Raw genomic sequence first — 14,749 nt, forward strand, 5'->3', positions numbered from 1 at the left:
GCCGAGCGCATTCGCTCGGTAACGGGCATACAGGTCAAAAAAATATAAATGAAAAGAGCACTTACTTACGATTTTCATCTACACATTTCCAACCCAAATATACGCTCGGAGCGAGCGCTCCCGCCCTCGGCACCGAGCATACACAATACGAGGATCATTTCTGGGAAAATGAATTCCCGCACTTACGCCCTTCAGTCCCGGCACTCGGGTAATCGTGGAGGGCGTGGTGAAACCAAGATCCTTTAATTCACACTTGAATTCAATGGAAATAAATATGAAATGATGTACTTACAATTCAGTTTCACTATAAATAGAAAAAGAAAAACACAACCATGCGAAAGCAACGACGATGAAGCGGGCAGAGAGCGATGATACACGTCCCACGCGCCAGCAGGCCGAAAGCAAAAGTGATTTGTTTACCTACCAGTCGCGCGCGCGCGTCTGTCGGACAAGCAGTTAACTATCCGAACCCCTTGTTCGAAAGCTTACGACCTATCCAGCTGCCGCTAGTACCTTCCTATTGTAAAAGGACCGAAGGTTTGTATGCCGTGTCGGAACAATCAAGGGTTCAATTCATGAAAAGAGAGGAAATCGCCGCATCTACGGCGATAACTCCATGTTGGTTCATAATTAAGTAATGAAAATGAAAAACAGTGTACTTACAGTTTCATTTTCAAGTCAAACAAACCATTAGTAGAAAACACAATATAAACAAAGCATCGACGATGAAGCGGGCAGAGAGAGATGACGAACACGTCCTTCACACCCGCGGCCGAAAGCAAAAAGTGATTTGTTTACCTCCCAGTCTCGCGGCGCGCGACTGTCGGACAAGCAGTTAACTACCGTTCTCCCCTTGTTCGAAGCTTACGACCGTTCCAGCTGCCGCTAGCTACTTCCTATTGTTAAAGGACCGATGGTTTGTATTACGTATCGGAACAAAAGTGGATTATATATTTTTTTTTTGCTTTTTTGTTTTTGCTAGCACTTTTCATTGATTTCAGTCTATATTAGTATTTTGAATTTCTTAATAACCGTATGCCAGAAATAAATGTAACCTTTAATGTTTGCATTCTAAGAATGGCAAAATCATCGTTTCCACATTAGTGGAGGCTTCACACATACGCCGATTCATTATTATAAAATGACAATTTGTCCAAAATTGCATTTTCCTAACTATACAAACCTGAGGTCCTTTTACAATAGGAAGGTACTAGCGGCAGCTGGATAGGTCGTAAGCTTTCGAACAAGGGGTTCGGTAGGGTAAACTGCTTGTCCGACAGGCTGCGCTCGCGCGACTGGGAGGTAAACAAATCACTTTTGCTTTTGGCCCAAGCAAAAAAAAACTGCCCAGAGTGAGGGGTGGCATGAGGTGGGGCTATGTGTAAAAGGACCTCAGGTTTGTATAGTTAGGAAAAAATGCAATTTTGGACAAATTGTCATTGTTCGACACGGCATACAAACCTTCGGTCCTTTTACAATAGGAAGACTCATCTTGGTTGGGTGGTGGAATCTGAGTCTTTTGTGAACAGACTGGTGTTCGCCCAACCTTGGAAGCCTCCCTGGTCGTAAGAGCGAGGGAGGGATCCAAGCCTCTGTCCGATTGATCGGGTGTGCACCGCAGGATCAATGGTCAGACCTCTGGACCGAGTACTAAGAGAGGGGCATGCGCATCTCTTCGTACCAGCAACAATGTAAGAACTTGTTCCTGTACAGGAGCAAAGTTAAAGTCATGGTTTTGACTCTTGTAGGCATCCACTTCCCCCCCTTGTAGAAGGAAGTGGTGGATATTCTGCTCCCATCCCTCGTGCAAGGATAGGATGGGCTCTGTCGTATAGCTCACCGGCATCTCGTCCTTATCCAGCAGGGTGATGACCGTATCCCTCTACCCATAGGAGAGGAGGAAGAAAAGATAGAAAAGAAGAAGCCAGTCACTTCCTCATCACTATCTATTCATACAGTCACACCAGGACTCGATGCTGTTCAGCCTGCTAGGGTCTGGGTCGCTAGACGACGTATTGAGCAGCCACCACAGGTCCTAAGGAAAAACCGATCCAAGGAACCTATGGGCAATATCCAATAGGTATAAGGAAGTTGCCGGTGGTCTGGTTGTACCAGACCACTGCCTTCCATACCTGCGCCACGGAGAAGTTCTTACGAAACGCCGACGAGGGGCCAATACTTCTAACTTCGTGAGTTCTCGGACGGGACGTACGGATGTCGGTCACTACCATCAGCCTCATAGCCCTCCTGAAGATCTCACGCAGCCAGGACGAAAGAGTGTTCTTGATACTTCTTTCTTGTTGACCCCGTTGCTAACGAAGAGGCAACCCGTCGACCCTCGCCAGGCCCGAGGTGTCGAGTTCTCTTCAGATAGCGCCGTAGCGTCCTCCCAGGACAAAGCAGCATCTCATCCACATCATTATCTGCATGACGTTCCCGTACTCTCTTCGCCGATGCCAGGTCCAGCCAGACGAGGTTCATTCGAGTTCCCTGGTTTGGTAAGACCTTTGGAAGCTGCTACTAAGCAAGGAGATCTCGAACGAGTTCGAGATATCCAATCCCGTCAGTTTCAGGAGGAGCGACAAGGCGGCTCTGTATCCTTGACTGTGGGAACTTAGAGGAGCTTCCTCGGCGAAGAAAAACGAGGAAATCCGCTACCTGCTGAAGATTGGCTCTGAGAGGAGATGGGCCCCGTCTATGACACCAACCACCGAAGACGGCCGACTTCCCCTGGTACACAGCTGCAGAGGACTGACGGACGTTTCCAGCCATCTCTGTTTTGCGCAACGAAAAAGCTTCTCGTTCGCAAGAGAAGGTGGATAACAGCCAGCCGTGAAGACGTAGAAACTGGACTGCTCGGTGGTACCTCTCGACGTGTGGCTGGGCGAGAAGGTTGTGCCAATGGGGAATCTCTCTCGGTTCTCTTACGAGAAGAGCCAGCAGGTCCGGATACCAAATGGCTTGTGGCCATTTGGAAGCCATCAGGATCATCCTGAGATTCGGGATGACCAGTGCTCGACTGATCACCTTGCGAATCAGGCTGAACGGGGGAAAGGCATAGGCGAAGAGGTTGTCCCACGTGTGAAGAGCGTCCTCTGCAGCTGCCCATGGATCGGCACGGCCGAGAAGAACACCTGGAGCTTCCTGTTGTGCCGGATGGCGAACAGATCCTCGACTGGTCGCCCCTACAGGTCGAAGAGCCTTTCCGCCACGTCCTGGTGTAGAGGGGGACCGTTCGGTCCCTTATCACCTGATCCCGACGGCTGAGCGTGTCTGCTACTACATTCCTTCCCTGGAATGTAGCGTGCCGACAGCTCTATTGAGTGTGCCTCGGCCCACTCGTGCACCTGCCGAGTCAACTGATACAACGGGAGAGACACTAGGTCCCCCCCTGTTTGTTGACGTAAGCCACCACCGTGGTGTTGTCGTACATCAACACCACTGAGTGTCTCATCAAGCGGTCCTGGAACTCTTGGAGAGCAAGGAACGCTGCCGTTTAGTTCCAGTACATTGATGTGAAGGTGCTTGTCGTTCTCGTACCACACTCCTGAAGTCCGCAACTCTTCCAGGTGTGCGCCCCATCCCTCGGTCGATGCGTCTGAGAGCAGCTGCATGTCCGGGGGGAGAGTGCGCGGAGGCACTCCTCTTGAGGGGTTCCTGTCGTCCAGTCACCTGGCTAGGTCCTGCCTCACCTCCTGTGTCAGTGATCAAGGGAGGCTTGGGGGATCCGTCGCCTGTGACCAACTCTCCTTTGGTCTCCCTGAAGAGACCGCAGGTGAAGACGCCCGTTAGGGACTGGCTTCCCGAGTGACGACAGGTGTCCGATCACGACTTGCCATTGCTGAGCTACCTGTTCCTGCCGAGACAGGAACTGGTTGGCCGCCTCCCTGAATCTGCTACCGTGTCGATCAGCATACCCAGGTACTTCATCCTCTGCTTGTGCTCGAGATCGGACTTTTCGAAACGTTCAGAGCGATCCCCCAGATCGCGACAGAACTCGAGCAGTCGATCCCTGTCCTGTAGCCACTGCGAGCGGTAGCTCGCCAGGACTAACCAATCGTCGAGATATCCCATCAGAACATATCCCGTGCGAATGGCCACAAGCATACACCAGAGTGAACACTTGCGTGAACACCTGTGGGGCGGTTGAGAGACCGAGCACGTGGCCTGAGCTGGTACACCGTCCCGTCGAGGATGAAGCGGAGGTACTTTCCGAAGGACTGATGAATGGGTATTTGTAGATACGCATCCTTCAAGTCCACTGAAAGCATGAAATCGTTCTCCCTGATAGAGTCGAGCACTGAGCGTGCCGTCTCCATCGTGAACCGGGTCTGGCGAACCAACCGGTTCGTGGGAGAGAGATCTATCACTGGGCGCCAGCCTGTCGTAGACTTTCCATCAGGAAGAGTCGGCTGTAAAGCCCGGTGGTTGATCCGTACCGATTTCTAGAGTTCTCTTGCTTCAGCATGGTCTTGATCTCCTGTCTCAATGCTACGTCCTCGATGCTCCTGGAGCGTACGCCCGCTGATGGACCGGGTCCCCATGGCTGGCCAGGCACCCCCCCCCTTTACCGGCAGCAGGTGATAGGGAATGCCGTCCTTACCACTGTGAACGTCGTCCGGTTGGGGCTGATCGAGACCTGACAGGAGAGAGCCGATACCGCTCCGACTCATTCCAGTCCTCGTCGAGGTCGAAACCTCAGGAGGACTGAAGGGATATATAACTGCGATGTCCGAAGACACGTAGAAACGCCTCTGTCGCAGTAGAGGAGGCGAAGGAGCTTGTTCGACCGTCCAGAACCGAGGGGGCCTTCTTGTCCGGAGACGAGAGACTACCTGGCTCAACACAGTCGGCAAGCTCCGATCGCGGCCGCCCCACCGTCGATTTAGGGGTTCCCTCTCGGGCCCCAAAACCGACTCGAGCCGAGACGTGGCTCTGCTGGTGGGAGCGCGATCCTTCCCCGAGGTCATTGTGCTGACGAATCAGCGCCGTAACCTCGGCAAAGTTCCTCTGGATCTCGGAAGTCACGGCATCTTGCAGAGTGGGACCGTTAAGCCTTCGAACAAGAGCATATTCCGAGAACCTTCCTCCTAAGAAGGGGGAACAGCGACAGCCCTCTCGGTCTTCCCCATCCACTTGCGCATACGTCCTGGCCGGTCCAAGAACCGTGCCTGGCACGTAGGGCGTCGTGGTGGGATCATGCGGGGCGCACCCCTCACGATCACTCCTCAATACCTCGCTCCTCCCGGTGTAACCCGAGGAGGTTGAAGGTACGGGAGAGGCAGACCTGACGCTCCCTCGTCGCTCGCTGGCAGGACCAGCAGGCTTGGAGGGCTGCAGGCGATCGTCAACCCGCGGTGACGATCGAGCTGCAGGCCTGGTCGAACCGTCTCGCTGTGGAGAACGGCTGGACTGAGCACAGCGGCACTGATCTCGAGTGTCAGAAGAGCTGGTGCTGGTTGCCGTACCCGATCCGCTCTCTGTGAGAGCGACCGGTCAGGCGACCTGCAGGCTCCGCACTGTCGCATTGAGACCGGTGCTTGTCCTCACGGCACGTCACGTCGCTGGTTCCAGCCGTGGCTGGCACCGGCGAACGGGAGGACCTCTTCCCAGCCTCAGCCCGTGTCGGTCGTGGACCGTCCGTCACGTCCCCGGGTAGCCAGCTGTTTCACCGCGAGAGTGAGAGCTGGTCTGGTGAGAGTCGCCTGAGCGGCTGTCACCAGTCTTCCGCCCCGTGCCGTGAACCTGACGCTGAGCGGACTCAGAGGTCTGGTTCCTGGCTGCACGGTCGCTGTTAGGCGACCGTACACTCGGTACCTCCCGCGAGCGAGAGGCCGAGACGGACCCTGATGCAGTGGCAGAACCACTTACGCCAGGCGAGGAAGTACCGGTGTTAGCCGGTACCCCTCTGGTCCCCGTAGTCTCTTCCTTGCGGAAGAAGAGACGGGCCCCGCTCCCGAAGGAGCAGGAGGACCAGCGGAAGAAACCCTCCCGTCCCACCGAGGTGAGACGGGTCCCGAGAAGCTCCCGAGGAAGCTTCTTAGGAGGGAGGAGGCAACCTTCTTCTTCCTCGGCTGTAAAGCCTTAGAAGTCGAAGGGGAAGAGGCGGCGGCTGACGACCATGAAGAAGATGAAGACGACGACCACGACACTTCCTCCTCTTCTTCGTCAGCTTCCTCAGGACAGACGTAAGATCTGCTATCCAGGGCGGAGCCGGGGCTGCTGTAGCCGAAGCCACAGGGCCCGGACGCACCTGTACAGACAGACCACAGTCTGGGGTAGTACCACCACGAACAGGGACGACATCAGCAGGTATGGGTATCTCAGGAACAGCAGGCACGGCCAGCACATCCTCGGTAGGGACCGCCAGCGCAGCAACGGCAGGAACAGCCAGCGCAGCAACGGCAGGGATCGCCAGCGCAGCAACGGCAGGAACAGCCAGCGCAGCAACGGCAGGGACGGCCAGCGCAGCAACTGCCTGGACAGTCAGCCCAGAATCGGCAGGTACGGCAGGCAGACACGGAAACACAGGAAGTGGAGCAGCAGGCAGCAACATCCTGTTACCGGCGGCAGGTCCAGGGGCGAGTTCTAGGGCAGCGGAAGTGTGGTCGCTGCAGCGCGGCAACCACGAGCGGCGGCGGCACGCCCCCCCTCTCGGTACGGTGAACGGCACTTCACAGCGGCTGTAGGCAAGACTGTTACCACGCGAGGCGAGTACACCAGGTGAGGAGGGACGTCGTCACCTGGTTGCGTGGTCACCACTCCATGGGTGACCGCAATATGCCAGACATAGAACCGCCGCCCCTGGACACCAGCACGCTCTGCAATTGGAAGGACCGCCCATACCTCACCAAGGTCCACCCTCGTGGCAGTATCACCTGGGAAATAAAAGTAGTAGCGTTAATGGAGGGGAATCCCCTCGTGCGGGGTTTGATCCTCCCGAACGAGTGGAAGACCCCTAATACATTGTACATCGGGCACCGAGCGCCCTCTCCCGCGCTCGACGGATCGGGCGAGGAGAAGAACGCCGATAACCCCCCCCCCCCCCCCCCTCCCCCAACCCCCCCCCCAAGGGGAAGAGTCATCAGTGGGAACTGAGCGGGGGGGTTCTCGTTCCCCTCCCCCGCACAGTACCCATGTACCAACAACCAAAATAAGAGCTCTAGCAATCGTGCCATCGGCACGAATACAAGGCATACGGATCAATTCCCTGACTGAGCGGAACTTGAACCAAATAATATTGATGCAATCAATAATAAGGAACAAAATGAAAATGCATCTTGCAAAACGATTCACTTCACAATGAAAAAGGGCTCGGATCGAGCGCATTTGCGCCCTCGGTACCGAGCGTAAGGGTGAAAGGTTTCATTCCTTACCTTATGAATCAAGGTTTCTGGAAACCTTGATCCATAACGAATTGATGCAATCAACAGATATATGAAAATGAAAAGACTACTGCGCTTGCGATTTCACTTCATACAATCAAAAAGGAGGAAGGATCAATTCCCATGAATAACGGAACATTGATCCCAGTCAACAATGCAATCTCAATAACAAAATGAAATGGGAAAAAAAGAACTGTACTTGCGATTTCACTTCATTCAACATAAAAAGGGGGAAGGATCAATCTCCGGGCAAGCTCGGAAACTGATCCAAAATGAGTATTGCTACAATAAAATAATCTATGAAAATGAAAAAGAATACTGTACTTGCGATTCCACTTTCATACTGAATAAGTTTCCGTGCCGATAGTATTCGTTCGGCAACGGGCACATAGGTCAAAAAAAATATAAATGAAAAGAGTACTTACTTACGATTTTCATCTACACATTTCCAACCCAATATACGCTCGAGCGAGCGCTCCCGCCTGGCACCGAGCATAACACAATACGAGGATCATTCTGGGAAAATGAATTCCCGCAATTTACGCCCTTCAGTCCCGGCACTCGGGTAATCGGAGAGCGTTGTGCAGCAAGATCCTTTAATTCACAATTGAAATCAATGAAATGATTGTACTTACAATTCAGTTTTCACTAGATACATCGAAAAAGAAAAACACAATCATGCGAAAGCAAACGACGATGAAGGCGGGCAGGAGAGCGATGATACACGTCCACACGCCAGCAGGCCGAAAGCAAAAGTGATTTGTTTACCTCCCAGTCGCGCGCGCGCGCCTGTCGGACAAGCAGTTAACTACCGAACCCCTTGTTCGAAAGCTTACGACCTATCCAGCTGCCGCTAGTACCTTCCTATTGTAAAAGGACCGAAGGTTTGTATGCCGTGTCGGAACACTGTTCCATGAATTCTAGTTGTCATAGTAATGCAATAATGATAAATTTGCTTAATATTTATGTTATATATACTTCCAATACATAGCCTAATTTCACCAATTTCAACATTTTGTGTGTAGTCTTATACCTTTTGGAGTTTGGAGGGTCAACACATACGAATGGCAACAGAGAGAGAGAGAGAGAGAAAGGGGAAGGCGAAGGAACGAAGAAGGAAAGGGGTGGCGGTGGAGGGGGGGGGAGAGGGTAGGTGGAGCTTTTTATGCGTGTTCGTATCCATTTCTGCATAATGGAGTTTTTGTCTCTTGGTACAAGGATAAGTGTCATTATTCTTTACGATAAGTGATTCACAATACCCTTATAAATTACGGCACTGGGTGTAATGCACTATAGCAAAATCTCGTTCTGATACGAGTGTTCGTTACAGAAATAGGTATTGCCCAAAAACATGCTTGCACTGTCTCTGAAACCCATAGTAGGTATGCTGCTTAGCTGTCAATCAAGTTTTTTGTAATCAAGTATTTTTTACAAGCTAGCTATTGAATAAATTTGTATTTTTCTCAATCAAAACATATGCCCCTCAATGCTAACTTTCCTCTTTTAACGACTTTCTGGTCATTGCAAATTCGGCCCCATAATTTCTTATGGTGCGAAAACAGAGGCACAGGGACCGAAAACGATTGCGTCACACTACGGCGATAATCCGGCAGTAAAACATCTTCATATATCCAAAAAGTAAATAATAAATATATATATGCGCATTACGATTATAACAATTACATGAAGACCTGATAATCTGCATGAATAATTGGTAAACTGTTCTGCAAGAAAGTTGAGTAAAGCAATTATTTACAATGGGTACAAAAGTCAAGATGTCGTGACGTCATAATATAGGACTTAAAAGAACGTTCTAATTCCAAAAAATAATTACTTAAATTTTAGTTAGAATCCAATTACTTTTTCAGTAACGAATATTTTCAAATTAATCATCATAAATATGTAAAATATTGATGTTTTACTATTTATTTAAAAAATTATCGAAGTGCACACTTCGTCGTCTTCTTCTACCAAAACAGTTATTTACTAACAAACAAGCCGGTGAGGGACCGTTTTCCAATTGTTGTGATGAAAGTGCCCCAGCGTCTGTGGGTACAAGTGGTGTGCGGACTTATCACAGGAAATGGTTAGTTTATTGACACAAGCAACTCCGTAAACATCAAGATGGCGTCAATCTTCTAAATATTTCGAGTTGTAAGTAAAAATGTTGAACGCGTTTTGGTGAGATTTCCACTGCCGTGGACACCCTTTTCACTACCCTCTGTTTATATCTTAAAATTTGGCCTTAATTTCAAACTTGGAGAAAATACTTACTTTGAAAGGAGAGTAGAGGTCTTTAGCTCTGTTTCTCACCAACAACAAGTCGCGACTGATGCCCATCTCCGATGTCAGGACGCGTTATAATGTACTTTTTTTGGGATTGTTCAAGTTGATCGTACATGGTCCACTACTGTACCATGCGGTTTTTTGCCCTACACCATCTCCGTTGTCAGGACGCGTTATAATGTACTTTTTCGGTAGGGTGGCTAGCCGTTGATTGTAGGTGGCCTGCTGTGATATTCTACCCTAGGCTGTGATAAGCAATTTTAATTAACTGTGATAATCATTTGACTAACTAGCTACCTATAGAAACACATTAGCTATACTGCAAAAGATACCTATGGTAGCCAGGTACCGGGCAAGAGCTTAGCCTAGGTATAGGCTAGTAGGTAGGTATAGTAAGCAAGCCTTTTCGATTTCCTTACCTGAATACGGCTAAACATGTCGCTGGGTGATTATACAACTTATCCAAAGTTTCCCGTGGAAGAGATTTCAGGTAATCCAATAAATTCTTGCAAGTTAATGTCTTTTCTCCATAAAAACTCATGTTAAATAATTAAGATTCGTTGAATGATTCGACATGAAGTATTAGTAGTAGTAGCACAAACATTTTCCCTTATAATGACTCCTATTGTCTTGTTCCTTTTTCTTTTATCCAGCTGCTTTTTTTATCTTTCTTGTTGAGTCATGAAAAAAGAGCGTTAAAAATATTTCATGATTGTTTCAATGATAATAAGCCATTGAATAATACTCCAGTTACTTCTTACTCCATTACAAATGTGACAGGAGCGTTCACTATTTTTTCAGTGTATAAGCGGAAAGCTTGCATTTCTTTAATCATATTTGGTGGTAAAGGGAACAAAGAGTGTGATATTTTTAATACAAGAAGGGACACATAAATAAATTACTCAAATATTATTAAATAAAAAGAATTAAGGAGATTTGACATTAAATTAACAGCAATCTGTTTCCTAACATAAACTACTACTGATACTTAAACCAAAGTGAATTTGGAGTGCGCCAAACCGGCGCCTACATACATTCTGTTTTGATTCTCCATAATAATTTTGGTGGCAATAAATGTGTCACGTCACCATAGCAATCACTTCATGTCTTAATGAGGCAATTTCTTTTTAGTTATGTCACATCTACGTTCAACACATGTGGAAAAATAAAGTTCTTACTTGGTGAATTTCATTCAAGGCATGTCCACATCGGACAGATAAATTCCAATTTAATGTACATCATGGCATCAGTAAAGACAGAGAGCTCATATAATCTCCACACTTTAGCAAGGGTCTACCTCTTGAATGTCGGTCACATAACATGTAAACAAACTCATTTCATCTTAGTTTAGCCCAAAAGAAAAGCATTAGCATTTTTATCGCGACCTCTGGAGCACCTGTGGTACTATTTTTTCCCCAAGCCTGGCGTGCAAACTCGCAACCTTCTCTTATTCACCACAAAGAAAAACAAGAGTGAGGAAAACACAAACATTTTACATTATTTGTAGTGCTCTGTATGGGTATGTTATTTACATATTTCCCTATTTTGCTTGTAAAAAAACCTAGAAGAAAATTGGACAATATCTGAAATGAATTAAGTCATCATATGACTGGTAATAATACCTGCAACTAAATAAACATATAATAATGAAAGTTAGCATAATAATGAAAGTAACATTCGCATTATCGATCGATCGACAGAGAGAGAGAGAGAGAGAGAGAGAGAGAGAGAGAGAGAGAGAGAGAGAGAGAGAGAGAGAGAGAGCGTTGAATGAATGAAGTTGTTGCTCCGGAAAAATAAAAAAACAATCAGAACAGAGCAAAGAAAAGACTTTTTTTTTTTTTTTTTTTTTTTTTGGAAGCGAGAAGCTTCAGTAAAAGTAAAAAGTGCTAATGTTGTTTAAAATTCTAGCTAAGCTCCACGTCGTCTATAAAAAAAAAAACTGGTTACATTCCGTATCTAGAAGGGTGGGGGCGGGGGGCGTTCGTTGGCCCTACTCTTCGGAGGGTTTCAGGTGTGGTGAGGTGGGAAGAGGGTGTCTGTTGAGACGTAGTTGTGCATTTAGTGGGTGAAGATAGTCACACAAGAGAGGAACATAAATTTCGTAGACGGAGGAAAAACAACCTTCTCTGTCGAAGTGGTGTTTCGGAAGCACTTTGTTGAATTATACTGTCGATGGTAATCATTAGTATTTCATTTGGGAAAAATCACCAACTCGCTTACTATATATATATTATAATATATATAATAATATATATATATATATATATATATGTATATATATATATATATATATATATATATATATATATATATATATATATATATATATATATATATTATATAATATATATATATTATATATAATATACCTGTGTGCCAAAGAACGACTTAGTCCGGTCCCATTTTCAGAAAATGTAACTTGTTAAGGCATTTCTTGTTAAAATTTGATAACCAGTTGTTCCACAGGGATTTGGGCCTGCTGAATAAAAAAAATCAAGGTTACCAAGCAGTATTTTGAATATGAAGGCCCAAAAAAGAAAAAAACAAAATGGCCGTCATAAAATTCTATAAATGCCAGTAATGGCTCATCTTTCTGATAAAAATTTGAACTCCCCTTTTCCATAATTGTGACACTGAAGAACCCAATTAAATTGTAGAAATTAATATGAAGGCACCTTTGATGACTTTCAGCAGCACTGCGCTCTTTTTTAAACCAAAATTACAAATAACTAAGGTCAATGGCATATACGTTTCATCTCGGTTTCAGATTCATATTTTTATGCCAGCTTGTAGCATTGCTTACCTCTAACACATTTTTTTTTATATTTATTTATTTATTTATTTATTTGAGGGTAGTGTGCAAATACAGTTGTGAAACATCGCAAGAATCATCCACCTCGATCAATAATATATACTACAAGTAGCTATCCTGCCTAGACATAACGTAGATTATAATAGTGTTTGGACTTTATGGTAAATAGAAAATGGACGCAATTTCTAATCTTAAACGAACTGTGAAAGACTTGTTGTTACTGTGCATCATCTGTCAGGTAAATAAGGACCAAAGGGACTTCAAACACTGCAAGACAGTGCCACCAAGAGGCGCAAATTGAAGGACCAGAAGAACAAAGATATTATAGATATGGTTTTTAATCTTGCTGCATCAGTTACCTACGTGGCATAAATCCTGCTATTGTGCATTCGTAGACAAAGGAAAAATATCAAGACTAGAGGCCTCCAGATCAAAATCCATATAAAGAGATAATTGTTCTATAGTATATTCACATCAGCCGTACATTTGATGTCTAAGCCAGTCCTTTACGACGCTCCTGATAGGTTATTGATTAGAAAATCATAGGGCTGGAAACTGTCTCTTTCGAGAGTTCACATGGGTAGGGTCTATGCCTTTCAAAACTATCCCTCAGGAGGGGTGGAACATACATCCTGCCTATGTGAACTCTCGAGAGAGACTGAGAGTTTCCAGCCCTGTGACTGGCTTATCATCAGCCAATCAGGAGCGTCGTAAGGGACTGGCCTAGACATCAAATGCACGGTTGATGTGAATCTACTATAGTAGCTCTGTTGTTTCAAAATAACGGAGCTTATCTGAGCGACTTAATTGGGACCTGTGTTTATTCTGCCAAGTTTCTTACAAAGGAAGCCTCCACTCTATATGCACTTTCAGCATGAGCATGAGCCGAAAGGTAATGGAAGCTGTCAAATTTGACTAAAAGCTAAGTATTGCATTGTCTGATTGTAGTGAACTAATGGCTGCAAAGGGAAAATACCATTTAAAGTGCTATACAATTTAAGAAACACAACGAAGAATCAAGACACTGCTGAGTCATCTGAGTTAGCAAGGGCATAGTTGAAGAATGACTTTGAGCTGTCTGCTGCTCAGGGTCACATTCTTGAAGTCAATGAAATTGGGTCTAGATACTGACAGCAATGTTCTGAGACTAACGAAGAAGTGCGAGCCTCCTATTTGAGTCGAAAAAAGAAACTCGATGCGCCAGAGATCCTTAACACCCTAATTGAGCCACAGCAGCCTGCAACTGTAACAGAACCAGTTTTCAGCCAGTCTATACAAGCTACCTAGTTCATGAAACCTCCAGTAACCAATCAGTCAGTTCTGTTACAGTTGCAGGCTGCTGTGGTTCAGTTAGGGAGTTAAGGATCTCTGGCACACCAAGTGTTTCTTCTTTGGAAGGTTTTAGGTTTGCTAGTATTGATGTATCAGCTTGTGGGTCACACCTGCCAGGTAGCAGCCTGTGTGGCTTGGAGCGTGTCCAAGCCATCCAGGCTAATATCCAGAATGTCAATATTATCTGCCGTGAAGTGCAAAAATCGGCGAGGTACAGCATTTGCAGGAAGAATGCCCCGGTGTCAGGATCTAGTGATTTCAAAGTTTCCTTGGTCATGATTGTATCTAGTTGCAGAACATTCTTGTCGCTAATTGTATGACCAGCACTGTGAAAGAGAAGAATGAGCTGCTTGGACCTAGTTGCCCGATGTAAAGAACATCCAAGGCCTACATGCTTGACTGTCCATAGTTTTCCACCACTGGCACCATATTATATAATACTATCTTGTGCTACACTCATTACTTCAGTCTGAGGTAGCATCATTGTTGGTTTCACCACCCTCATTTTTTCTGACATTGTTAATATCATCTATGCTATCACATGCATCCTGGCCACCTTAGAGTCTTATAAAAAAAGTTGCAGGTTTCTGGAATGCAAGAATGCACATCATTGGTTGAAATGTAGGCCCTCTGTATGGTGCATGGTTCAAAATGCTCATCCTTAATTTAAGCGCAACAGTGAAAGACAATTGTAATTGTGAGGCTGGTGCACTAGAATTAGACTATCCATGATAGTCTCTAATAGGAGGTTTGCACTTCGTTAGTCTCAGAACATAGCTGACAATATCTAGACCCAATTTCATTAACTTCAAGAATGTGACCCTGAGCAGCAGACAGCTCAACGTCATTCTTCAACCATGCCATTGCTAAGTCAGATGACTCAGCAGTGTCTTGATTCTTCATTGTGTTTCTTTGGAACTGTATGTAACAC

At 46.4% G+C, this 14,749-nt stretch overlaps 1 protein-coding gene across 3 annotated transcripts in view; it reads right to left on the reverse strand.

Moving 5' to 3' along the window:
• Positions 1 to 10,412, reverse strand: part of LOC135220779 (general transcription factor IIH subunit 4-like) — a 143,557-nt gene extending 133,145 nt beyond the window's left edge. Inside the window, exon 1 of one of the 3 annotated variants that reach the window (XM_064258253.1) lies at positions 10,091 to 10,412. In XM_064258253.1, coding sequence (XP_064114323.1) covers positions 10,091 to 10,212 — 122 coding nt within the window. In that variant the 5' untranslated portion in view covers positions 10,213 to 10,412. The remainder of the gene's footprint in view (positions 1 to 10,090) is intronic. The other 2 variants (XM_064258252.1, XM_064258251.1) reach the window with 2 other exon arrangements.
• Positions 10,413 to 14,749: the final 4,337 nt, after the last annotated feature.

This window comes from Macrobrachium nipponense, chromosome 2, assembly GCF_015104395.2.
Source record: "Macrobrachium nipponense isolate FS-2020 chromosome 2, ASM1510439v2, whole genome shotgun sequence".
Lineage (NCBI taxonomy): Eukaryota > Metazoa > Arthropoda > Malacostraca > Decapoda > Palaemonidae > Macrobrachium > Macrobrachium nipponense.